The sequence below is a fragment of the Epinephelus moara genome, chromosome 8 (genome assembly GCF_006386435.1).
Source record: "Epinephelus moara isolate mb chromosome 8, YSFRI_EMoa_1.0, whole genome shotgun sequence".
Lineage (NCBI taxonomy): Eukaryota > Metazoa > Chordata > Actinopteri > Perciformes > Serranidae > Epinephelus > Epinephelus moara.
The window spans coordinates 35,217,343-35,242,694 of NC_065513.1; the positions used below are offsets into that span (position 1 = coordinate 35,217,343).

Here is a 25,352-nt window from a genome sequence, read left to right on the forward strand (position 1 = left end):
AAACTGGCTGTAGTTCACACTGCAAGGTAGACTGAACGATCTGGCAGAGACAGGACTGTGAGCCGGGGTATTTGTACTGCTGGGGTTGATTAGTGGATGGCTTTCAGGTGAGCAGGCTGATTGGCAGCAGGAGTGATGAGAGCCACGCCCAGACACACAGACACAGAGAGACAAACAAGGAGCCACAAGAAACAACAGCACATGAGGAATGAAGGAAAGGCACAAACTATGACAATATAGGCCTGTATTTTATCTACAAGTGCACGTCACACACTGAGCGAGCCGCCTGTTAATGACGCTGTGGGCTAATGGGCATGTAGCTACTTCCATGTTTCAGATGATACGTCATGTTTGTAGTCGACCAATGAAGATGAGTTTACATATCACCTTGGGTTCGTCCTTCACCTTCTCAAAATGATCCCACACTTTGGATTTCCTGCCCGACATGTTATTAACTAGCCTGTGGAATAACCGCAGGTACCAGCCCTGGAAATTAACCTGACTCCTGTCTGACTGCTGAGCGTGGACACTTCCTGTGTCTGTCCTTTCAAATTAAATTCCCACATGGTTCATTCCGGTGTTCCGTTTTTTTTTTCCTGTGACTAAGCAACCAGTGAAGTCTTGCCGACTAATGACCTTTATGGTCGACCGTTAGGGGGAAGCCCTACATGCAACTGTACCTGTCCAACAGAAAACTAGCCAGCCCATTCCCATCCTCTCCTTTTGTATTCACCAGCGTAATTGAAAGCCAACCCCAGATTCAGTCTTGTTTAGGAACGAGCTTTGTCTGCTTGCACCTCTCTATATTTGCTATTTTTTCTTTGCTGTTTCTGCGATTTTCGTTGCTTTCTTTTAGATGTGAGCTGCTTACGACCATATCTGGTTGCTCCTTTTTTTATAAAGTCCGGCCCACAAATCCTGACCTCACCTGTGTGCTGTTATTGGCTGGGGGCTCCACATCCACCGGGGCCCATAAATGTCCGCCTACAGCAAATTTAAGAGTCCCGACACACTTCTAGTGCGTTAGAAGTGAAAATTGAGAGGGATTACTTTTGTTATGAGGTATAGATTGTTGTGTTTTGGGAAAATTCTGCGTAGTATCACCAGATATCAGATATATAGACACTTCACTGTCCAAACACAGCTAGTAGTATTTAACTCACACAGTGATGATCTTTTCAGGGACATCCTGGACCAAAGGGACAACCAGGATTGAAAGGATCCAAAGGTGACCAAGTAAGGACATACATATGGTGGCATGTTTATTTTCTGTATTAGAAAAGTCATTTCATGTAGTATTATTGGCCTGGGTTTTCTGTCATGCAACCGTGTCAGAACTGTGGAACATGAACTCTTTCTTCTCCAGGGTAGGAAAGGAAAATCAGGGGCGAGAGGCACATCAGGAACCAAAGGACCACCAGTGAGTTAATTTCTCGTCCTACTATAGAGTGAGACATTTGAGCTACCTGTTAGTGTTTAAAATCAATGCAAGCTTTGACATTAACATTTCAAATTGTCTCCTCTAAGGGTCCAGAGGGTCATCTTGGCCCGCGGGGAGTCGTGGGCAGGGAGGGACTTGAGGGCCCGCCTGGCACAGATGGACTGCCTGGTAAAGATGGAAGCAAAGGAGTCAAGGTGAGGACGCTGTCAGTGGTGCACCTTTTGAATGACTGAAAATAAAACCAGCCCTCGTTGCTATTCACCAATCGTCTGTGTTCAGGGGGAGCAAGGAGACGACGGACAAATGGGCTTACCTGGTAAACCTGGGCATCCTGGTACAACTGGTGTGATAGGGCTTCCTGGAAGTCAAGGCTCCATCGGACCAAAGGTGACAATGATGGGTGGACAGTATGTCCTGCTTTTTTTTCTTTCATTATTTTAGCTGCTGAGCCAAGAGTGCAAAGTTTTAATCTGGCTCACAAAGAACTTTAATGTTAAGCTATAGCACAAGCTTTTTCTGTACATCCCAATGATTTTATTGCCAATATCAAGTGGAAGTTGCCAGCTCAGCTTTAATCTGCCAGGGTTGCCTCCCTTGGCACCGCAGTGCTGCCTTTATGTTTGGAGTGTTTTCTAATCTCAAATGCCAAACTCTGCACAAGTCTTTACACCACATCTCTAAAGACCTCTTATTCACAGCATTAATTTTGGGAAGTTCGTGTTGCAAATGTTAATGAGTTGGCACTGTCTTGATTTGCACGGCCCTGCCAATATAACATTAAATTTAAATATGCATGACTGTGAGAAACACAGAGGCTTTATGTGTTAATATTAGGTGATTTTCACTTCCCTGCACAAAGTTAAGGAGTAAAGTTGCATTCTGATTTGGTCGTGTTGGTGATCCATGTGCAAACATTTATTAAGCTACGTTCAGACTGCAGTATATGGCTTAAATTTGGAATCTCATCTTTTCAGTTCTGATTTAAGGTTAGATTTTTGGTCACTCTAGATCAGGCCCGCCATTAGGGGGTCAAACATCAACATTTTGTACCCCTGTCCTTAATTTCTAATGTCTGGCCTGCTCTAAATCAACATTCACCACAATTCTGCACTAGTGGAGAATCAGTCACTCAGTGAAATACAAACATGGAAAACAGCTGCAATGATGTATTTGAATTTTGCTTGTACGGAAACACACATCAAAGGGTCGTAGTGTAACTGGTCTGTGTTTAAAAGCATATCATAACAAAGGCCAGACGGAAGACATGGGCCACAGAAGACATGGCTGCAGTGTTAGAGAAAAGTTAAGAGCCTCAAAGCCAAGTTTTGTATTCCCGCACACCTCCATATAAAAGCAGCAATTGCTCTACAAAATGCCATAATTAAAGTGTTGTCTCTCTTTCTGCTCACCCACATTATCATCTGCTCGTAAATTCGCTGGCTTCCACTGTATATCAACTTTTAAATGAAACCATAAATGCTGACTTCAGTGGCTTTTATGTTTACTTCGGTACGACAGCACGTTGTGTGTAACGTCTTTGTTGTTGTTCTTTTGTGCATGTGGATAAGTTAATAATAAAATAAATCCGAACTGAGCACTTACACTGCATTTATACCAAATCAGGGATTGTAGGTGATTAGCCAGTGTTGTGCGGCAGTGTGGGAGCGTCACTTACATGGCCCGTTTGTGAGACTCGCTATAGAAAGCCAGTCACCCCATCTCAGCAACTAAGTATTTCTCTTCAGTAAGTTTCTTGATGTTGGCTTGAAAGATCTGTAGATTACATACATTTATTTTACTCACTATAATATTTACAGATAAAAAGAGACTCTATTACTTGTTCCTGTGAACTGTGGGTGTCATTCAGTCTGATTCCTGGTTAGTAGGGGTGTAACGGTACACAAAAATCTCGGTTCGGTACGTACCTCGGTACACAAGTCACGGTTCGTTTTTTTTCGGTACAGTAATGAAAAAAATAGACAACTATTAAATATCTTTTACTTATTGGTAACCTTATTAAAACATACCACCACAGCAGCTAACTCTTTTTACACAATTTTTGAATGAAACAAATATATATAAAATCCTGCTTTTTCACATTGTTTGAATGAAAATAGAAATATAAAAGTGAAAAATAAAATCCTGCTGTTTTTTTAACACATTTTTTGAATGAAAAATATAAATATACATTTCTGCTTTAACAGTTTTACTCAATTAAAATAAAAAGTATAGTGCAGCTGGTCAGCTTTAAAGCCTGCTCAGATTCAGTTTTACTAGGAACTTACTTAGCTTTCCCACTTTGTTAAAGTGCAGTAAACAAAACATGCTTATATCTAAAGTGCAGCTTAAACAATTTTACTCAACTCCAATGGCGTTGGTTATTTCTTTAGCGCGATGGTCAGGGAAACGCTCTTTCTTTTTAAACGACGACGATATCGTAGTTTGCACCAGATTGCTTTTTCTAGTCGTGCCGGTTAACGTTCAAACTCGGGTGGTGTCGCTTTAGATGCGTTAGCATGTTAGACGTGTTTCCAAGTACATACCCGACCGCTGTTCTGCAGTGTCGGCACACTGCTTTTGTCTTGTCAACTTGTTTATTTCCATCTTCGTATTTTACCCTGAAACCAAAGTGTTCCCAAACGGAGGACTTAAGGTTTGCGGGTGGGTCTTCAGGTTCGTCAGGCTCACTTGCCATGTTGTCAAAATGCGAGAATGCGCTGCACAAAGTGAAAGCGGAGATTTACGGGACTCGGTCCGTCACTCAATTATGTCCGTCGGGGAACTAGATATTTTAAATGGTTCGGCTCGCAAAAACGGAATTAAAATAAAACAAAATAAAATAAAATAATATCCTGCGCCCAATAATTCGTTACAGGGTCGTGCTGAACCGAAAGTCGCGTACCGAACGGTTCGACACAAATACGTGTACCGTTACGGCCCTACTGGTTAGGTTATGTGATTGGCCACTGGAGCGTGACCTCATGTTGCATTTCTCCAAAAGTTGATTCTGTTTCAACTTTTTAGGGCAGGCCGCTGCGTATTTTCCAGCATTACCTTGTGGCCCCACTGCCGCAGCCTAGAAGCACTACTCACATTGAAATAAATGGGAGAACTGGTGTTTTCGCCACAATATGTGGTGTGAATGCAGCCCAGGGCCTGCAGTGTGAATGCAGCCTTAGATTTGGACAGTTTGTGAAGAGATTTGAAGGGACACCACAGTGATGCAGGGGAAAAGGCACCAGCACTGTTGAGATCCAGGTTTAGTTCTTGGCAGTGGTGCTTCCTACTTGGTTAGGTGCCCCATTTAATCTAATAAGCAGTGTCAGTTGGTAGGAAGCCAGTGAGGGATCAATAGCCTGTACTTCCACTGGTTTGTCTGGGCATCTGTTTAGAGTTTACCGGTGGGGGGGGGGGGGGTATGAGGAGGATGTGCATGTGTTTACATGTGTTTATGTGTGTTCTCCAGGGGGAGAGAGGTCTTCCAGGCCAAACGGGTCCATCAGGAAAAAAAGGCTCTGTTGGCGGGATGGGATTGCCGGGGAAACAAGGAGAGCAGGGACCTAAAGGACAACCAGTGAGCGCTGATTTATCAAATAACTTCAAATTTCTGTACATGACAACTGACTTGCATGTTCAATGACGAAGGTTACCATATGTTCTCTTCTGTTTATCAGGGGGATACTGGTGAACAAGGATTTCCAGGGGTGTTTGGTCTGTTTGGACCAAAGGTATGCGCAACCGTCAAGCTCCATTCACAACCACAACGGTGACCTCAGGTCAATCAGGCCTTAAAGTTTTAGTTTTCCAGTCTGAGCAAAGTTCTTATCTCTTAGTCCAGACTGATGATACGGCTCTCAGACTGTAAGATGACCCAAAAAGTAATTTTCAGGGCTTAACTCACATTTTGGTTGGAGTACTTTCTGTGAAGTTTGAACGCCTAAAACTGTCTGGAGGTACATTACCTTCTATTGTCTTCAGTAAAAATTGATATGAAAGCTGTTATGTATTACAGTAACATGCCCCAGCGTGACATCTGCTGTGCCATAAGTCTGCTTTACTTACAGCACTGCTGCAATATAGATTATTGCCAGCTGAAGAAACAGAACAGGCTTTCCTGGAGTCTCACTCTTTAATTTAAAACCCTGAGGGGCATGTTGGATATTTTCCTACTGCGGGAGTTGAACAGGAGTGTGAAGCAGATGAGCTTTGTGTTGGTGTTCAGTGGAGTTTATAATAATTGTTCTAACTAAGAAGCAGTGAGTAAGGATAATTAGAGTAAAGTCATCAGATAAAAGTGCAGGCTCTGAAACAAAGTGTTTAAACATCCCAGGTCCTGGAGTGATGTTGAATGGTTGTAATCACGTAGCAGCTGCAGCATTGACCCTTTTCTAAATAAGACGAGAGATTCGACTGTTTACACAAGTTTCTTGTAAAACTTTTCCACTTTCCACTCAGAATTATTACAATAAGCTGTTTTTATGGTGTTATTATGATAAAAGCGACGTGCTGCAAACCATTAATTTTTACAGCTTTATTAGAGAAGATTAAAACTGGTAGCACATGTATCGTTAAGCAGCGGGGCAGCTGTTTTGTCGTGGTATATGAAAATGTTACGTCTTGGATACACTAACAGAGCTGTTCTGCATGGTGTTGCCCACAGACTAATGTAGGAGCATTACACATTGTAAAAGGGAGGGATGAGGGGTGAGTAAGTGGCAATCACCCCCCTGAGAGTAACAGGCTGAGATTGCTGTCAGTAAAGCAGACTTTAATATCTCCTTAAAGGTGATGCAGGGTTTTTCTAAAATAATAATCTATAGACCATCACTTATGACCCAGTAGCAGTCTGTGGCTGCGTATTTATCAGCAGAGGCCCTTCCCTCTGCCTGCGTTTTCTTATTTCTGTCTCATTTTGCTGTGTTCGGGATGTTCTTGGGCATAGCGTGTAGGTGAGCAATGTAAGCAGGAGGCATCCAAGAGAAAATTGTGGACACCTGCAAAAAATTAAATATTCAAATTTAATTCCCACATGGTCCAGTCATATAGGTTTTGATTAATTTTACAAATCAGTAGATTAATCGATAATGCTAATGGTTTGTTGCTACCTTAGTCTTGTGGAAAGCAATATATAAGAGAGAAGCTGAAGCCTTGAAAGAAAGTCATTGTATGCAATCTGAAACTGTGTCCCAATTCCATACTACATGCCACTTCTAAGCAAGTTTTCAGTGTGCACTGTGCACCATTAGGCTCATTTGAGATGAGCCAGACCTGTGCAGAATTCATCACCGACTGTTGATCTGTGTCCGACTTGATCCTGACTTGCTCTGACATCACACACACATATGAGCAATGACAACCTCACAGATTGAGGCAGCCACAGTTTTAGAGCCAGGCCCCACAGTTGCTTTCCACCAACTTCAAGATGCATGATGGGAAATGCCTGGCTGTTGCTTGATCAAACAGCTGATTATCTCTTAGTTTTAACCACAAACACGAGGTTTGGTAGAAAATCCTAACTTTCTGCGTAATTATAATGTTTAAAGCTAGATTCTAGACTGTTGGTCTCATGTTGTACAATGAAGGTTTATTCTGTTAACAAACATCTTGTGTGGCTGACAATTATAATAATACCTGTTCTGCAAACTACATTATGTTTCTGTGACCTTTTGTATATTCTTTGAAGGCTGCAAGAAATAGGACATCTTTGATGGAAAATGTCCCACTTTTTGTCACTGCCCCCTAACCTCGTCTTATTTTCCAGGAGAGGTGCAGTTCATCTCGAATGAGCACATTGTAAACGTTTGTCTGCACACTGAATCCATTTTATTTTTGAGTGTTTGTTTAAACAACACTGTAATGCACACAGGAAATGGATAACCTGCTCACAGCTGCAGTCAATTAAATAAACTGCTAATGGTGTACAGTAGGATAAACTCTAAAAACACCTAAGGAAACAAACAAAAATAATAATGCATTTATACTTTAGGGGGAAAGTACTTTGTCTTTGTGAAGTTAATCTGGCAATTTTAAGTTTGATTTTGACCTCGACATCCGTCAAAGTATTGTATTTACTTTTGGTACAAATGAAAAATGACTTTTAGATTCTGTATACTAATTGCAAACAGTATAGGTGATGATTAGCATTAGCACAGCGGGAGAGCACAATTAAGTCCCACCTCACCAGAGGAGGAAACAATACATCGCTCTCTTCTGACTTTGTTTTGCTTGAAGGTGCCTCCTTGTCATCTTGTCATTTATGTCTGCCAGCAAACAACAGAGAAATGCCCCAAGGTTGTTGTGTGATGGGATGCACTACCAGAACTATGTTTTTATTTAGCTGCAGAACTGAAAAAAATGAGGTTTCAAAAGGCCAAAAGTGGATACAGATGTGAGGCATCAACAGGAAGAATGGGAAACGGTGGGATCCTGACGCTCAGTGTGCCATGTGCAGCAAGCATTTTGCTAATTTGACCAGACCAACTGTTGAGGTTGGAGCTAACTAAGCTATGCAAAGCCTGGTTTTGATCTTTGTTGGCTTAAATGTTTGTAATTAGCATGTAGTCTGGAAATGGGAGTGCATTCTCCTAGAGCTACCACCTAATGGCCATTAGAGGAACAGCATCTTAAGACATCTTTGTTTTAGCATCCAACAGTTGCAGAGACATTTATCAGAGTACAACTTCTGCTTGTTGCAAACAGAGGTCAACAAAGGTCACTGATGATTTACTACAGGTGTAACCTTTAAACTTACCGTATCTTATCCACTGTTATAAATGACAAGTATTTGTCTTCCTAGGGACCCCAGGGAGACATGGGCCCGGCCGGGATACAGGGACCAAAAGGGCCGCGTGGTTTGTTGGTAAGATGAAGATTAATGGTAGTTTGGTAACTCTGTGCAGTATTTCAGCCGATGCCAGTGCTCTTAACTCTCACAAACTGCACACTTCCCGTGAAAAATAAGCAGCGCGCCATGAGATGCTCCATCATATGTGTCGTCAGTCACTAACATGCCTCTGCTTTCCAGGGTATGGAGGGATCTTTGGGCCCCGTTGGCATCATTGGCCCCAGCGGTCATCCTGTATGTACCTCATATCTCATCCTATCTGCCAAGCTTTATGTGACTTCTCTCTGCTTTTTCGGCAGTGATGGAGTGATCCTCTGTCTCCTTTCTCTCCATCAGGGACCCCAGGGTGACAAAGGAAGTCGGGGGGAGACGGTGCGTGGCGCTGTTTTGATGAATCCTTTTCTGTCTGTACTGTGAGCACAGAATAGGATACTTAGTATGGAGAAGGCGCACCACCAGCCTCCTTTGCCCTCAGCACTTTTCATTTCCTATTGTGCTCCACTGTTTGTTGTTACACTCACAGTGACACTTAGCTGCTGTGGAATTCCTGTCAGGGTGATAAATGTTGGCTGCATGCTCATCTCAAGCTTTTTAAGGGGTTTGCTGAGCGTTCATACACGGGCATATTTCACAAGCTCACTCCCCAAACGCCAACATTCATGTATGAGTTTCCTGCGTGAAAATAGGATTTGCTGTGTAGAAATAAGATTTCTGAGTGTAGGCTTGCAAAGAGGCAAGAGGGCAATTCAACATACAATAGATAAAGATGTCTATTGAATTGGCTGCACAAAGACGACGTTCCACTTTGCATGACAGAGTAATATTTGGTCTGCTCTCAAACTCATTCTGTTATTGTGGAACTGATTGTCCACTTGTGAATATTGATTACTTTTTCTCTCATCTTTAACAGGGGTTGCAAGGACCAAGGGTGAGTAATTATTCACTTCTGTAGCTTAATCATTATTCTCTGCACGGGCCTGTGGCTGTTCAGCACTAGAAGAAATGAATTAACTTTATCATCTTCTATAAAGGCCAAGTCCTAAATAATTTGAAAGCTAATGTGGTGATGAAATTTTTCAGGGATTGCCTGGCCCGCGTGGACCACCTGGACCACCAGTAAGTTTATCATTTTGTATGAAAGGCATATCTTCCTTTTTTGGAATTTGGACTAGATTTAAGAGTCTGAAAAAAATCAACAATGAGAGTCATGCTTGGTTAAAGGTGCAATGTGTAATGCCTGGTCACATGCTCCAAAGAAATGGGGGGCAGCATTTCACCGGTCTACTACTGGGCCCATACTAAATTTACAGCCATCAGTTATAAAAAACAAAGCCAACTACACGGGCTGGGTGATGATATATTTTCAAGCAAGATCACATTTTCTCCAGCAACACTCAGAGAGACACAGAGCTGCTCCTCTGTTTAATCTGTCTGTTCATTAGTCTACAGTGTGACATCGGTCTGTATGTTGCATGTGCTATGCTAAATCAGTCTGTGAGGTGAGTGACACTACAGCAGCCCACGTGCAATCCAGTGCTGCGCTGCTAGTTTGTGTGTGAGGTGGATCATAGCGTGTCACTGTTCGTCTTGGTAGTTGTCTAATGTGTGACATTGAGACAGCATCTGGATGCAGGCGACAGATGTGTTTAAAAAAAATGCAGCGACAACACAGACGTTTCATATACAAGATGTGTATAGCGCAGACAGTGTCTCTCACTCCTTCCCTCCCTCTGCCTCGCTGTTGATGCTCTGTGCATAAATAAGACTAATAGCCTAAATAAATAAAGATATAAACTAGATTCATTTGAAAGGCCATGGAAAATGATTTTAACTTCTCCCACAAAGTTTTTTAATTGTTTCAAACTACAGTGGATTAAGGCCTATTAAATACATTTACAGTCATGTTATAGTTTTGTGTCCTGTGCTGCAAACCTTTAAACCTCTGTAGCTCCAGTGCTGTGTGAAAAAATGTCAATGTACTTTCATTTTTTTGTAACCCCCTATCCTGTCAGGGGTTGCGGGTGTGCCCTAGCCTATCCCAGCTGACTTTGGGCGAGAGGCGGGGTACACCCTGGACAGGTCACCAGACTATCACAGGGCTGACACATAGAGACAGACAACCATTCACGCTCACATTGACACCTACGGCCAACTGAGAGTCACCAGTTAACCTGCATGTCTTTGGACTGTGGGAGCAAACCCACGCTGACACAGGGAGAACATGCAAACTTCTACACAGAAGGGCTCCCCTACCCTGAGTTCGTACCAGGAGCCCTCTTGCTGTGAGGTGACAGTGCTAACCACTGCACCACCGTGCCACCATTGCTAACGTACAGCCCTGCTATTTATTTTATAGAATTTTTCATTTACATGTTGTGCAGCTTTCAAACAGGAATACAATCCCTGTCTTTGCCTTTTATTTTGATCACAATTTGTTTTCATAAAAGTGCTCGTGACATCTCAAATGTGGCTTTGACTTGCAACTGAAAACATGTAGCCCATTTTGCAGAAAATACCGAGAGATATATAGTGCATTGCCAGTCAGCCTGTAAATACCGAGATATGAACTTTTGTCCATGTCGACCAGCCCTACTAACTACTAACAGAACAGCAAGAATACACAAAATTCAAAAACAAGGCTTTGCTTAGTTTTATCAAGACCATAGCAGCAAGAAAACAGCCGCGTCAAAACCATATCGACACCATTTGGCATCTCATGTTGGACTGAACACAGGTTGAATGCTGCAGTGACTCACTGTTGCCTCTTAAGGTACAAGCTGTACGACAAAACAGGACAGGCCCTGGTTAGCATGCTCATTTGGGTAGATATCACTGCAACACAGTACAAAGACGTTTTTGATAGACTGTTGATAATGTGAGTTCATTTTTTGGATGTGTAGCTCTATCTGACACATTATACCTTTAAAAGTGTTCTTTAAGCATCCTCCAGAAATCAAGATCAAGGAGGGAAGATTTCAGAGGGAGAAGAGACTGGAACACACTCATTGATTTCACAGCGCACAGAGCAGAATAGTCTTTTGACTCTAATGTGTATCCATAAAAGCCAAAATGTAATGTGTTTTCATAATTCACATCCCAAAGTTACACTGAAAAAAAAGGAAGTGCTCGGCTGTGGGTGCAGTATCTGGTCCCCTGGAAAATCATTTGAGGTGTAAAAACTAATTTTTGCATCTACACCCGAGCTGAACTGTGAGCATTTGAAGTGTTATTGGGAGAATAATCTAACTAGTTAGGGACCTGCTTGTTTTCCACTCTGATCTGATTCAAATAGCTGTTCGCCAGCGGCTCTTCTTCTCTGCATTTGACATGCTTTATTTCCTGTGCGTTCACGCCTCATTTCCTGTGCATTCATGATTGTTTCTGTGCATTACTGCATATTGGATGAGATTGGCAGAGCCCACCACCAACAGTGTCGATTAGCGTTTGCAGAACTGCTCTCCAAACACAATGCACCAAGTGACTGTTTCTACAAAAGTGCCAACAAGATAAACAACTAAAGTGTGTCAGTATACATGGAGATTATAATACAAGCTTGTCTCTTTGGTTTTTAGGGTCCTCCCAGTTCTGTCCTCTTACTTGTAAGTATGCTTTTATTTTTTAAGTCAGTTTTGGGAATAATGACATGTTATAGTCAGGGTGTCTGCAGGTCCTTAAAATGTCTTAAATTCAATTATGTAAAAAATATTAGGCTTTAAAAGTCATTAAATGGTCTTACATTTTAATTTGTGAGGTTTTAATCGCCACAAACATTTAATCTAATTTTATTTATCCACCTTTTAATTACTATTTGTCAAAATGAGTCAAGCTCTTTTGCATAAAAGGTCCACATTTCTGATGTTACAAATCTTTAAACCTACCACTGAACTTAACCTGCACTTACTTGTTGACAAAATGTAGATTAATCTAACTCAGTCTAATAACCATGTCTCTGTCTGTATGAGACCACATATACACTGTCTCCCTTTATACTCACCTGCAATGCATTAGTAAGCAAAACATGATTTGTCCAAAAAGTCTGTCTTAAATTGGGTAAAAATGATCTTAAAAAGATCTTAAAAACCATAAAATGTAAGTGTCTTGATATCTGTAGACACCTTGGTTGAAGTACAAAAGTAAAAATGACTGTCGTCGTGGTTACCTTGTTGTCTTGCTGTCTTCTTTGGTAGAGAAATGAGGCTCTTGATGCCACCTTTCAAGACATCATTGACTCCCACACTTCACTGAGGCCAGAGGTTAGTTTTGAGGGGAACTGTGTACGTTGCAAGGAATCACTGTTGATTGTTGGGGTTCTAATGGGTTTTATTAACACTTGGAAAACTGAAGCGGTAACGCTTTTCATGTGATGCTTTCAGACGCCTTTCACAAGTATTTAAACCTTTTAACCCTGAGCAAATTGGTGTGATTTCTTTAATTTAAAAAAAAAAAAAGAAAAAACATGGGAAAAAGGGCAATGAGCAACTTGGTAAGAAATGTCCCACAGATTCAAAAAAATTTTTTTTTATATTTTTTTGAAAATTACTTAAAAAAAAAAATAGGGAAAAAGGTTAGGGAGAAACTATAATAATAATAATAATAATAATAATAAACTACATTTTAAAATTTTGTTACAGAATTCTTAAATTTTTTTAAGCACTCTTTCCAGGCTATTTAATTGTTTGCTTGTTTTTAAACTTTATTTATTTTTTCTTTTATTACATTTATTGTTTTTTGATTTTCTCCTTTTTACTAATTTCTTGCTAGTTGTTTGGGTCATTTCATTTCTTATTGCCATCTTCCCATATTATTAAAAGAAGAGTCGTTATAAACCTGAACAAGTAAGCGATCCAACTAAGTCTGTCAAATAAGTCATTCTCTGATCTGATAAAGATTACGTTACATTTTAAATGATGCCTTCCTACGACAACCGGTTCATGACTTATGAAAAGGGATGTAGCAAAATGGCATGTGTATCTGTTTATCTGTGTGTGTCTTTCTATAAAGTTTGGTCATGGTACGTGAATTCATTTAGAAACTATGCACTTTTCTGTAACAGGCCACTTCCACTGCCTTTTAGACAAGGGAACTAGAGATGCACTGATTTATCACCCGCACATTCACATCAGCCAATATTTGCCTTGTTGACTGCCATTGGCCTGTGAGCAAACAAGATGACACTCACTGATGGCAGTGGCTGATGTTTTTCTGTTGTGTCACATCAATTTTGTGCAGACTAAAAAGCAGGGCTCGAGACTAACTGTTAATAATTAAGATAATTAAGATCTGTTTCCCCTGTGCAATAGGGGGAATAAATAACAAAAACAAAATGTACAACAACACAAAAACATCAGTATTGGTATCGGCCCAGGATCAGTGCATCCCAAGCATGAGCAGTTAGTCAGCTGTCCTTTGGCTCAGAAGCAATCCACATCCATAATAACCATTAACAAGTAGCATGAACACAAACATACACACACAGTTGACCTCCATGGCAAGTTCAGCCTCCTAGGGTAAAGACTTTGGCCGCCTAAGGTTGGAGAAATTGTTTTGGACGAACCAATTTAACTGATTGACAGAGCGACCTATACAGCTGCTGTACATAGCTAAAAGTCATTCTCATATTTTTGTCCAAAGCATAACTATCAGAGCATGGACCTGCCCATGTTGGACCAGAGCGCAGAGATCTTCAAGACCTTGCAGCATCTCAACACTATGATCCGGAGTCTTAAGAACCCGCTGGGAAACCGTGACAACCCTGCACGAATCTGCCGAGACCTCTACAACTGTGAACAGAAGATGCACGACGGTGAGGAGACATTTAAACTGCTTAATTATTTCCTTGCACATATCCTTTCTGTTCCTGTTAATTAAGAGCTCTGTTCTGCTGCTGCTCTTTGACAGGCACTTACTGGATCGACCCAAACCTCGGCTGCAATGCTGACACTGTCGAGGTGACGTGTAACTTCACCGGTGGAGGACAGACCTGCTTGAAGCCTATCACAGTATCAAAGGTTCGGATCACTTCTTTATTAAGTCATTTGCTTCAGCTAGACGAACTCATATCACTTAGATGCAGAGAAGAACACTTCAGGAGCTTGTTATGCCGTCAATGGATGAATATCAAATGCGTGATTGCTTGTGTGCATGTGGAGAATGTTTTCAAAGGATTTCTCAAGAAGCAGAGGAGCTTAGAGTTTACTGTTCATGTTATAAATTAAGGTGCACAGCTGTTTGTTTTCTGGCCCTGTACTATAAACTGTAGCTCTTTTTTGATGGATAATCATCGCAATGAATCTTAGGGCTTCCCATTTAGTCCTGTTGGCCAAATCACTATCACAGGCACGCTCAGTTGGCAAGTAATGCTCCAGGATCTTAAGCTCTCCTTTTATGCTTTTGTTTTGGAGTTATACTTCAGCCAGAAGATACTGCAGTGATACATCGCAGCACACAAGAACAGATATACAAACTCACAGCCTGCGTGAACTGCAAATTAAATACTGAAACAGACATCCATGTATCAAGTCACAATGTGTGATACAGATGTAACTCAGTCTAATTAATAACAGGACTGGAGTCTGTTATCAACTTCCAAATAGATTGTGCCTCTTCTGGTACAGAGACTAATATTTGCCAACAACTTAGTTCAGTAATTGGTGTTTACATCAGGAACAAATAGTGTCATTAAAGCTGGAGCAGGCAGACATCTGGAAAAGGCAAAAGAACCGCAGAATGTGAAAATCCATCCGCTTCCTGCAGGTCTCCCCTCTCTGTCCTGGTACTTCATGCAGTAACCCAGTGTTTCCTATACATTGATTTATTTCATCCTGTTTTATTGTAGAGTTGCACATACACTCAGCCACTCCTTGCGCCATGAGAGCAGGCAGCGGCTTTTCCAGGAAAGAAGCTGGAAAAGGAACTTCGATTGGCAGCTACAGCAGCTCAAATACAGCTAGTATGAACCTCACAGCACCAGTTGTCACAGCGAGCTGGTGGCCAACGACAGCTCCAGGTCTAATCTGTGTAACGGCAGCAACAGAAAGTTTGCTGATCTGGCGGGAAGGCGGGGCTGTCCGGTCCCCTGGAGCTGGGGCTTGCGCTGACTGCATTGGGGTTGCTGTTGGTCTGTCTCTCGATCTGCTGCCCACTCTCCTCTACGCAAGGTGGTCTGTAGCGGCGGGAAGTGAGGCAGAGGTTACACTGTAAATTTGAGGCTCTAGCTAACATTAGCTACATAAATGTGAACTGGAAGCTGCAGCCTTGAGCCTTTAGCTCCGGTTAGCAGAAGGCTGAACCATTAGCAACATTTTCTCTCCATCTCTGAAACGTTTCGCCAATATTGACACGTTTTACTTCATTTATTGTCAGACTCTCTTTTAGACTCTCTGTTTGGTAAGTTCGTCTTCCTTTTTTGGGTTGCTTTGCAGTGTAGGCAGTTGTTGCCAATGCTGGAATAGCAACTTTCTGCCATTGTACCATACTTTTAACAAAGGGATGTGCATGTGCATCTGCATTTGTAGGACAGCCAATAGGAACACCCTCTCTCTGAAATGGTCTGTGATTGCTCAAAGAGCCAAGAGGAGGTGCGGAAGTCTAGTTTTCTCTCAGACCACTTGAATTAAAATATGCTCAAAGTTTATTTGGGGATTTTTGCACAGTAATGCCTAAAAAACTGCCTCCCCCAGCTTTAAAAGAAGCCTGTTTCTTAATTTGTAATTATTTAATAAATACAAATTCTTGCTTTCTAGTTGGAGATGGGAGTGGGTCGTATCCAGATGAACTTTATCCACCTTTTAAGCACTGAGGCCGTGCAGCACATCACCATCCACTGCCTCAACACCCCTGTGTGGGCAGCAGGACCCTCCATGCAACCTTCATCCAGGGCTATGAGCTTCAAAGCCTGGTCAGGGGAGAAGATTCAGGCAGGCGACCTCCTGGAGCCGCTAATACCCAGGGACGACTGCTGGGTAAGCACTGTTACTTTTCTGGTATATGTAGTACTTACCCCTTGAATCCAACAATCCAACCATGTATACATCCTTGAAGGACAAGTCCAACATTTCGACAAACGTATTCACTGTCTTGCTGAAAATTAGATGAGAAGATTGATACGAGATCGAACTGTGTGTTGAATGAGGCCTGTGGAGTTTTCTTGTAAACAAACAAAAGTTACATAAAGATATTCTCAAAAAATTTAAAATATAACCAAACAATTTATGGTTTTATGGGGAGTAACATGCTATAACTATTTCTCATCCAGGTGTAGACTTTATGGTGTCTTGCATATAACTCCCTGTAAAGCTACATCAGGTTCCATTTGTGCACTGATGAAACAAACGTGATATTATGTGTCAATTATGTGTTAATAGGCAGATGTTTAAACTTTGGAGTGACCCAAGCTAGCTGTTTGTCTGCTTCTAGGCTTTATGCTAAGCTAATTGCCTTCATGTGTGACCTCCATACTTTGACCACAACATAAAAATGTCCTCACTTACCTCATTTGGCGTCTAATCATGCAGATAGTTTGGGATTTATTTCTCCAGCTTTTGAGACATCTGCTTGTAATATTTCTGCCTCCAACCCAACACAGTAGAGGTGATTAGAATTAAGTTTGACGTGCACACAGCAGTGTCACTGTTACTGTGACTAATCCACAGACCTCAATGTCAGTGGTTTCGGTAGAGAATAGTTCCAAATTAAAAAAACAGAAAACAGGAAGATAACAATAAAGCCTGTGGATTATTCAGCGTGACTTGGACAATAGGCGATTTTGGACCGGATCAACTCTGTCATAGTCCTAAAAGAACCCCCTTTGTATGATTTCTGGACCTCCAGAACTAGGAACCATCATGGTTTTTTAAGGACCAGACACATCAAATCAATGTCAAAGAACTAGTGGCAACAAAGGCCCACTGTTGTGTTGCCTGTGTCTTGGCCAAAAAGTTGCACTTGAACACACAGCAAAGACAACAGCCAGCGGTCAACTAGCATGAATGTTCTGTGCCTGCATAAGAGGAAATCACGCTCTACACCAGCAGATGGCAGTAGACTGTATTCATCATTCAAAAAGAAACCGGTGGGCCGACAGGACGGATTCCAGATGCTAGTTAGCCAGTTAGCACGTTAACAACACAACCCAATCTTGAAAGAACAAATAAGATGTACGGTGCTCTGACAAACAATCACAACATTTGGAACTCTTTCTGCTTAAGAGCTCAATGGCTTAAAAAAACAATCATACCTCATATAACAAGTTTGTTTTTCGATCTTCACGCACACTTGAATTTAGCTGTTGAACTGCCAATCAGAGTGATTTAATTCACTGACAGCGCCACTATCTCAGATGCTAATCCAACATGATGCTCTGGCCAAAAAACAGCCAACAAGGGCCAACTGGTGCCAACTTTGCAGGACAAACCGCAAACACTAAGGTGACAGACGCTCATCGACGGCCAGACATTGACCAACGGCCGACTGAATGCCGGTTTGACGGACGTTATAACTGCTATTTCAGAGTCGGTACTCCCCCAGCATAAGAGAAGGCTTGAGTGACGCATGTATACGTTGATTGTTCGAACACATGAGCCAGTGCAGTACCTGCAGCCGTCATTTTTAAAGACCTGGTAGCCGTGTAATCAACACACAACACAGAACAAACAACAGCTAGTGACAAACAAACAGCGAAGTCTAAGCTTTACTGAGCGTATAGGCAACTGGAAAAATACATGATTATGATTCATATGAAGCGCAGAAGTGATGTTGTTAAACCATCTGCCAGCTGTTTTACATCACTACACGTTCCTAGCGGCGGTGCAAATGCAAACAGATCAAATACCCTTGAAGCTATGTAGTTCTCGGGGGGAGATCCCCAGCGTACGTTTCCCCTCAGAGAATCCCCCGAACTATAGGGTGTGGAAACAGCTATTAACAGAACGCTTGTGGAGAGGCAACCTGCTGCTGAATTTAATGTAGGTTCCATATTCACCTCCTTTGTTTCGGGGGCGGAGGCAGACATCTCAGCGACAGATGTCTCAAAAGCTGCACCAAAAATCCAAAACTATCTACATAGCTATATAAAACTAGAGGTAAGAGAGAGAACTGACCCTTTGATGTTATTTTGTCTTCCACATCACGTGACATCTTCCACTTTCAGATCAAAGATGGCCGCTGGCATCAGACCCACTTCATCTTCCAGACCCAGGACCCAAACTTGCTCCCCATCGTGGACGTGTACAACCTCCTGACCACAGAACCTGGTGCCCGCTATCACCTGGAGGTCGGACCAGTGTGCTTCTTATAGGGCCCTGAGGAGGGGCTGGGAATACTCCTCAAAGGAGTGACTCCATGGAAGAGAGTGGACAGGGGACACTAATGCTTCTGTGGTTTCCAGAGCAACTGACCCCCATTTTCTCTCCAAAAAATATGCTCGGACTGCAGAAACAGGAGGGGGCGCCAGAGAGAGAAGGCCCGTTGAAAATGCAGAGACTTCTAGCACTAATCAGCCTATGGAAAACAATAATAAGCTCCTTTTTCAGTGACTTGTTTGTGAGATACAAGACCTGAATGCCCCTTTTGGAAGGAAGTAATATGAACGTCTCGTCTGTCATCTCTCGGACCATGTTGTATCATATTTTCTTCACGGTCTGATAACCTGATTTTGCAAAAACATACGTTTTTCAAAAGAGATCTGTACAGAAATATGGAACAGTTACATCTGCAAATGCAACAATTCCTATTTTAATGTTTAAGTATTATTTATACATGTATATGTACTGTATATTGTAATATAAAGTGCAATAGTTATTGTTTCACAGGCCTTTAGGCATATACAGTATCATCATATCACTCATTCAGGTATTCAGTGTGCTTCAGACACACAGGCGTACTGTCTCCAGGTAAATCTTTTTGAGCCTCTAATAACTGTCCAGTGCTGAGAGACGCCGCGTTTATACAGATATCCTTACACAAACAACTGCTGTGTGGTACTATCCGTGCTAAAAATGGATCGAAGCTTTCGACAGTGTGAACCGAGAAAAGTGTGTCAAGATGCTACCTCGTACTGCGCCTCTCATCTCGCAGCAAACAAGACGTTACCTGATATAATCTGGGATGACACGGAGGTGACACCTGGTGCTGCAACGGTTGACACTCTTTATGATAAACTCGTGTCAGCTCTCAGCAACGCAACAATATGTCTGTGCTTTATGAAATAAAGGGAAGATTGTAAAATATACATGCAGGCCAAACTCATTAAATTATATTTTCAAGGTAATATTTTAACGTTTTCAATATTCTTTGTACTGTCTGACACTGAGTCTGACAATATAAGTTAAGTTTTTGTATCTGTCAAAATGTAAATGTCTAATTATGCAACCTTTATTATCTACAGTGGATTCTATTTAAAATTTTATTTAAATTCTGATTAGCTTTCCAGTTCAAAACCAGGCATCGGTCATATTTTATCACATTTTCGGAGTCATTTGGAGCTTTAAGGATTCTACATTCTATATGTGTTTTTCTAATTCAGCTGTCCGAGACAATCAACTGTATTTAAGGACATTACCATCCTTACTATTTACTGTTTATGCATTTCTCACTCACAGGTGCAGCATTCACGGTTGGTCCAGCCAATCCACAAACTCAGAGGATTTCTTACAATACACAACACTACACAACACTACCAGGGTACACAAGCTAACAGTGTTTGGTCTGTACCAACGTTTTATGCTGCATGAATGAAGTCTAATGACTCGACAGGTAATTCAATAAAAGTCTGAAACCTTTGTTGATAAGCAGCTTTCAATTTTTTCTCATCAAAGAAAACTTCATAGCAAAGTGAGAGAATAACATGCATTTAAACTGCCTACTTGTGGCAGTGTGTTTGAGCTTCCTCCTATTCATTTCACACCTGCAACTGTCAAGTCCTGACAGCTAACACCGTTGTAAACATGGAGAAAGATTGTGTCCTTGAAGTAATGCCTTGTTTTTTCTTCCCCGAACAACTTTCCTCCCCTGATCAGTTTTACTAGCTCTCGATACAAAAACACAGGAAGACTTAAAGAGTTGAAAGCACTATATTAGCAGACTGCTGTATCTTTACATACATGATCTTATCTTGGGCACATGGCATGGCGGCCCCCGTCAATGGGCAGGTTGACTCCAGTAATGAAGCTGGCAGCGTCGGAGGCCAGGAAGGCGATACTTTGGGCCACTTCGTCCACCTCCCCTGGTCGACCGAGGGCGTGGGTCTGTTTACACTTGGCAAGAAACTGGTGGTGAAAAAGATCGAAGGATACAAGATGTTACTTACTGGATCACAGATCAGGTTTGCATGCGATCACTTTTAAAACAAAACACAAAAACAGCCTCTCTTATGTGTAAGAACTTGAATAAACCAGACTGCTGGGTGGAAACGAGGCTTTACAGTATTGGCATGATGTGTTACCTGGGCGTACTGGTCCTCATCTAGTCCTGCTCTCTTGTGGACGTCTGTGATGATCACACCAGGGCTGAAGAGACAAAATATGGTCATTTCTAGCACAGACGATGGATATCAATGCTTTTAAAATCAGAAATTTTATTGGATCTGTGTTAACCAACTGTGTATCCCACATATGAATATCACTCACTGACCACAATAAAAAAAACAAACATATATTTCTCATTAAACACTTACCAGACAGAGTTCACTCTGACCTGCTTACATGCCAGCTCTGAAATAAAAATGAGTCATGTTACATATATTGTAAACTTTTACTCAACATAAAGTACAAGGAGGAAAAAAAGGTGTCACTCACCAAGTGCTGTACAACGTGTGAACTGATCAATGGCGGACTTGGACATGCAATAGGCCAGCACACCAGCGAACTACAGAGAGAAGACAGTGTCACAGCTCTCAGAGACATGTTAGTGGGTGTGGTTTTAAATTTCTGTTCAGCTGAGTGATACCCACTGATCTCTGTCCATTGACACTGGATACATTGACGATGGAGCCTTTGGTCTTGATCAGGTGGGGCACACAGAGTTGAGTCAGGTGGTACACAGATCTGGAATATGAAATTGAAAAATTAGAGGACATTATAACTAAAAAACTAAATGTCTATGATCTAGTATCCTTGGTCCGTTTATGACAGCATAGCCTGATGTCTTCTATCGCGGAATCTTTAAGTAAACTGCAATTCTGTATTAATGTTCACATGTGTTTGCAGTACGACTGAATATAATGCAACAAACTCCACTTCAAATGGACAATGGATGGATATCTGGATTAAGTCAAACATGTATACACACTATGAATACAATAAGATTCATACAAAAAAATACGCAAATATGACTCCTGTCTGCCTCTTCAAACTGGATGCATGCCGACTGACATCTACTGTATGTAATACACTGAATCTGGATAAGTACCTCATACAACCCCACTTCAAAAGATCCGAACTATACCTTTAATAGCTGTATTTTGTATTTATTTTAAATCCACTTTTTCTTTTTCAAAATACATGTTTTACCACTGTATATAGTTTAGGGACTCACTAAACTTAGTATCTTGGAATTCGTTTTTTTTTTTTTTCTTCATATAGATCACTTTTGCCAACTTTCAGCTAAAATCTACTTTTACGAGCCGTCTCATCTGACACATCCCAGCTACTGCACACTCTGTACGACTGCACACTGCACTAATGATGTAATGATGTCAGGTGTTTGATATCCTACCTGACATTGATGTTCATGACCTTGTCATACTGAGCCAGGTCGGTTGTCTCGATGCTGCCCATGGCCAGGATACCAGCGCTGTTAACGAGGACATCCAGCCGGCCGAAGTGAGCGATAGTTTGCTCCACTGTCTTCTTCACAGTCTCTTCATCCGTCAGGTCCCCAGGAACGAGCAAAGGCTGATAGACACACAGAGGATCAATGTTTCATTATGTTCTGCATTGTTGAAATGGTTTCAAAAACCTATTCACGCACAAATCACATTGTTAAAGGCAGTAATGTTTAAATTATTAAGATGGTTTGCATGTTTTTAAATGTAATTGCATGTGCTAATATCAGTGTCAGAGATGGACAGCATGTGTAGTCCACATGCATTTACATTCTTCTAGCTCTATGCTGCAAACACATTTGACACAAAAAAATTAATTTAAGTTTACTCTAAATATAATAGTCTAAATATGCCTACATTTAAAAATACTTAAAATACACTATGTGCTCATCCCACAATAAACTGGGGCTCAATTTACTGATTGGAGGCCTATTAACACTACATTTTGACTCATCCCTCTGCAACTTAAAGTCTCTTCTTTCTAAATGAATACTTGAACCACTAAACATCTTAAAAATATTCTGTGTCTGACTGAAATTATTTTATAAATAAGCATTCATAATAAGTGAAAGATAGCTTAGTTGTTTATTTTATTACTTAAGTCTTGTGTGTGATTTATCCTTCAGGGTTTTATACTTTAGTATTTATCCTGGCTTCATATGAGCGTCGCTAGGCTAATTTTTACAATGTAAAATGCCATAGGCTTGTGCTAATAACGTTAGCATGTTATATTTGTTTGGAAAACGTGTCTAGTATAAGACAGTTGTTTTGTCAGTGAATCTTGTGAGTTGTAATGGAGCCAATTTATGTAATATTACCTTTGTTAAATGTTGCTGTTGTCCCTGGCTTCATATGAGAAGAGGAAAAGTTTGCTGGTCGCTAGGCTAATTTTTACAATGTAAAATGCCATAGGCTTGTGCTATTAACGTTAGCATGTTATATTTGTTTGGAAAACGTGTTAAGTGTAAGACAGTTGTTTTGTCAGTGAACCTTGTGAGTTAATGGAGCTAATTTATGTAACGTTACCTTTGTTAAATGTTGCTGTTGTCCCTGGTTTTATATGAGAAGAGGAAAAGTTTGCTGGTCGCTAGGCTAGTTCTTACAATGTAAAATGCCATAGGCTTGTGCTAATAATATTAGCATGTTGTATTTGTGGGGAAAATGTGTCCAGATAAAGACAAGTGTTTAGTGAAGCTGATTTGTGTACTTGTATTCGAAAGTGTCTCTATTAAGCCATGTTTAATGTGTGTTTAATGTGTGTTTTGAATCAATTAAACTTTACAACACTTCACAAAATCTCTGCCGCCAACTAGTGTGTTGGAGGCGTAACTGCAGAGTGACACAGACACACCAGCACAAGTAAAAATCCTCTCCTCAATTACTTCTCCTCCTTTCTTTTTAAAATAGTCATGCGCTTCTTCTAAAGAAACTTTAAATATTAGAGCCCCACACTCGATGCAAACTGTGGAAGGGATACCCTTTGTTACACCTGGGCACCTGCCCTGCCAAATGTCTGAGCATGGCAGTGATTTTATAAATGAGGCTCCTGGTGGCTGCAGGTTTGCGTGACGTCACACCAAACTCCATTCAGAAAACACAGTGTTGTACTCTGGTTACACGTTCAGTCACAGCTCAGTGTGAGACTCACCTCAGCAGCTCCACAGTCGGTGCACTGTTTGGCTATCTTTTTGAGGTTCTCCACGTCACGGCCGTTCAGAGCCAGCAGAGCTCCAAGTTTGGCGAACAGGACGCTGGTACCTGCCCCGATACCCGAGCTGGCACCCGTTATCAGGGTCACTTTCCCCTTCAGAGAAGAGACCTGCAACACATACAAACCCAAGTCTAACAGAGGTGTCCACACTGTAACGTCATCACACCATGGACAAGTTAACTGTAATTTAATATATAAAGTCATAAAACAACGCTATTATACATGTAAGCAACAGAAAACTACCTGCAAGAAAGAAAACTTACTTTAAATGCATCGTCTGAGGCCATGACTGATTTTGGATGGGGGATTACATCACATGTACGGCTGTTCGCGTTTCGTCCCCTAGTGATGACGTAGCAGGGACTGGCTGATTTGTAGTTTTTAAATGCAAACACTCTTTTTGAAGGTTTAGATATTTTTGAGAGAGGTCAGAAGAAGTCAGTCAGCCGATAAGTCGATACAATCACACTTTTTTAAAAAACAAACATCAAATTTAAAAACCAGTCAGACTTCTGTCAAACATCAGGTTTAAATGGGTTTAGGACTCATGCTGCATTCAGGTGCACCTCGGACGATCCCATTTCAGCGTTAGGAGGTCTTCCGAATTTGGTGTGTTCATGGGCTTTCGAAATGTAGAAACACACATTGAAGATGTGTTGAATTATTTATACATTTTTTAAATATATTTTTAGAGCATTTAAACACGTTAAACAGTTTGAAGCTTCATGCTACAAAGCCATTTTGTCCCAGACTTGTTGTTACACATCCCCTAAAACCACTAAAATACTGCTTTACCTGACTAATGCTAATAAATATTTTTTTCTAATTTAAGTCACTCTACATGGAGAGTAACTAAAGGCTACAACCAAATACCATATTACAAATTACATGTGAGCAGACGTTTACTTTCGTCCTCCACGTAAACTCTGGATTCACATGAAATATTCAATTTCCTTACATGTAAGTCAACAGACCAGAAGGTCTTAAATCAAAGACAACTACAAATTATTCATAAGTAACTGGAATTCTGTATTCCTTTAGAAGTTTTGTGTAAGTAAGTAGAAGTCATTTAGTAGTTGTGTCACCGACAATATAATTTTTAACCCAGCTATCAATAAAAGTTTTATTTTTAATTGTAGTATCTTTATCACTCCAAATTAAACATTTACATGTAGAAAACGTCCCGCCAACTTAATGTGTCAGGCTCTGGGGCCTCTGTGGAGAATCCATACTACATGTTTGCGTACGTACAAATGAGGAAATGTAAACACGACAAAAAATATTCCGATTTACAAAACCGCAGTTTCCTTTTATAAATCCCTAATTAACTTGGAATTGTCTGCACGTGGACCAACCTCATATTCCAGCCCTCTACATGCCCACATTTAACCATAAATAGTCAATGTAAAGCACCTTATTAACTCTGACCGTGTAGGCAGTGAGGCTGCACTAGGGCCTGTGGACATTTGGAAATATATATTATTGTATGTATTTGTACACAGAACATTTTCTGAAATAATGCTGAAAACAAAATATA

General features: G+C 41.1%; 2 protein-coding genes across 3 annotated transcripts in view; one reads left to right on the forward strand and one right to left on the reverse strand.

Annotated features, from left to right (window-relative positions):
- The window catches only part of col27a1b (collagen, type XXVII, alpha 1b), a 115,693-nt gene extending 95,631 nt beyond the window's left edge, over window positions 1-20,062 (forward strand). The window contains exons 45-61 of one of the 2 annotated variants that reach the window (XM_050051534.1): window positions 1,183-1,236; window positions 1,367-1,420; window positions 1,528-1,635; window positions 1,721-1,828; window positions 4,908-5,015; window positions 5,116-5,169; window positions 8,238-8,300; window positions 8,466-8,519; window positions 8,622-8,657; window positions 9,196-9,213; window positions 9,366-9,401; window positions 11,858-11,884; window positions 12,473-12,538; window positions 13,917-14,088; window positions 14,184-14,293; window positions 16,028-16,246; window positions 18,433-20,062. In XM_050051534.1, coding sequence (XP_049907491.1) covers window positions 1,183-1,236; window positions 1,367-1,420; window positions 1,528-1,635; window positions 1,721-1,828; window positions 4,908-5,015; window positions 5,116-5,169; window positions 8,238-8,300; window positions 8,466-8,519; window positions 8,622-8,657; window positions 9,196-9,213; window positions 9,366-9,401; window positions 11,858-11,884; window positions 12,473-12,538; window positions 13,917-14,088; window positions 14,184-14,293; window positions 16,028-16,246; window positions 18,433-18,579 — 1,434 coding nt within the window. In that variant the 3' untranslated portion in view covers window positions 18,580-20,062. The remainder of the gene's footprint in view (window positions 1-1,182; window positions 1,237-1,366; window positions 1,421-1,527; window positions 1,636-1,720; window positions 1,829-4,907; window positions 5,016-5,115; window positions 5,170-8,237; window positions 8,301-8,465; window positions 8,520-8,621; window positions 8,658-9,195; window positions 9,214-9,365; window positions 9,402-11,857; window positions 11,885-12,472; window positions 12,539-13,916; window positions 14,089-14,183; window positions 14,294-16,027; window positions 16,247-18,432) is intronic. The other variant, XM_050051535.1, reaches the window with a different exon arrangement.
- A 272-nt stretch (window positions 20,063-20,334) lies between these two features.
- zgc:101858 (uncharacterized protein LOC449555 homolog) lies at window positions 20,335-24,165 on the reverse strand. The gene is made up of 8 exons (XM_050051537.1): window positions 24,079-24,165; window positions 23,753-23,923; window positions 21,996-22,174; window positions 21,232-21,325; window positions 21,077-21,146; window positions 20,956-20,992; window positions 20,725-20,788; window positions 20,335-20,548 (listed from the first exon to the last, which is right to left on the reverse strand). Exons 1-8 carry the CDS (start codon window positions 24,100-24,102, stop codon window positions 20,390-20,392), a joined length of 798 nt encoding a protein of 265 aa, XP_049907494.1. The 5' UTR covers window positions 24,103-24,165; the 3' UTR covers window positions 20,335-20,389.
- Between the last annotated feature and the right edge of the window lie 1,187 nt (window positions 24,166-25,352).

Excerpts from the sequence above, each read along its gene's own strand:
- zgc:101858 (XM_050051537.1), bottom strand. The coding sequence starts at position 24,102 with ATGGCCTCAGACGATGCATTTAAA. Across the intron at positions 23,924-24,078 it reads CCTCAGACGATGCATTTAAA|GTCTCTTCTCTGAAGGGGAA; the intron begins GTAAGTTTTCTT and ends TATGTGTTGCAG. Across the intron at positions 20,549-20,724 it reads ATGAGGACCAGTACGCCCAG|TTTCTTGCCAAGTGTAAACA; the intron begins GTAACACATCAT and ends TTTCACCACCAG.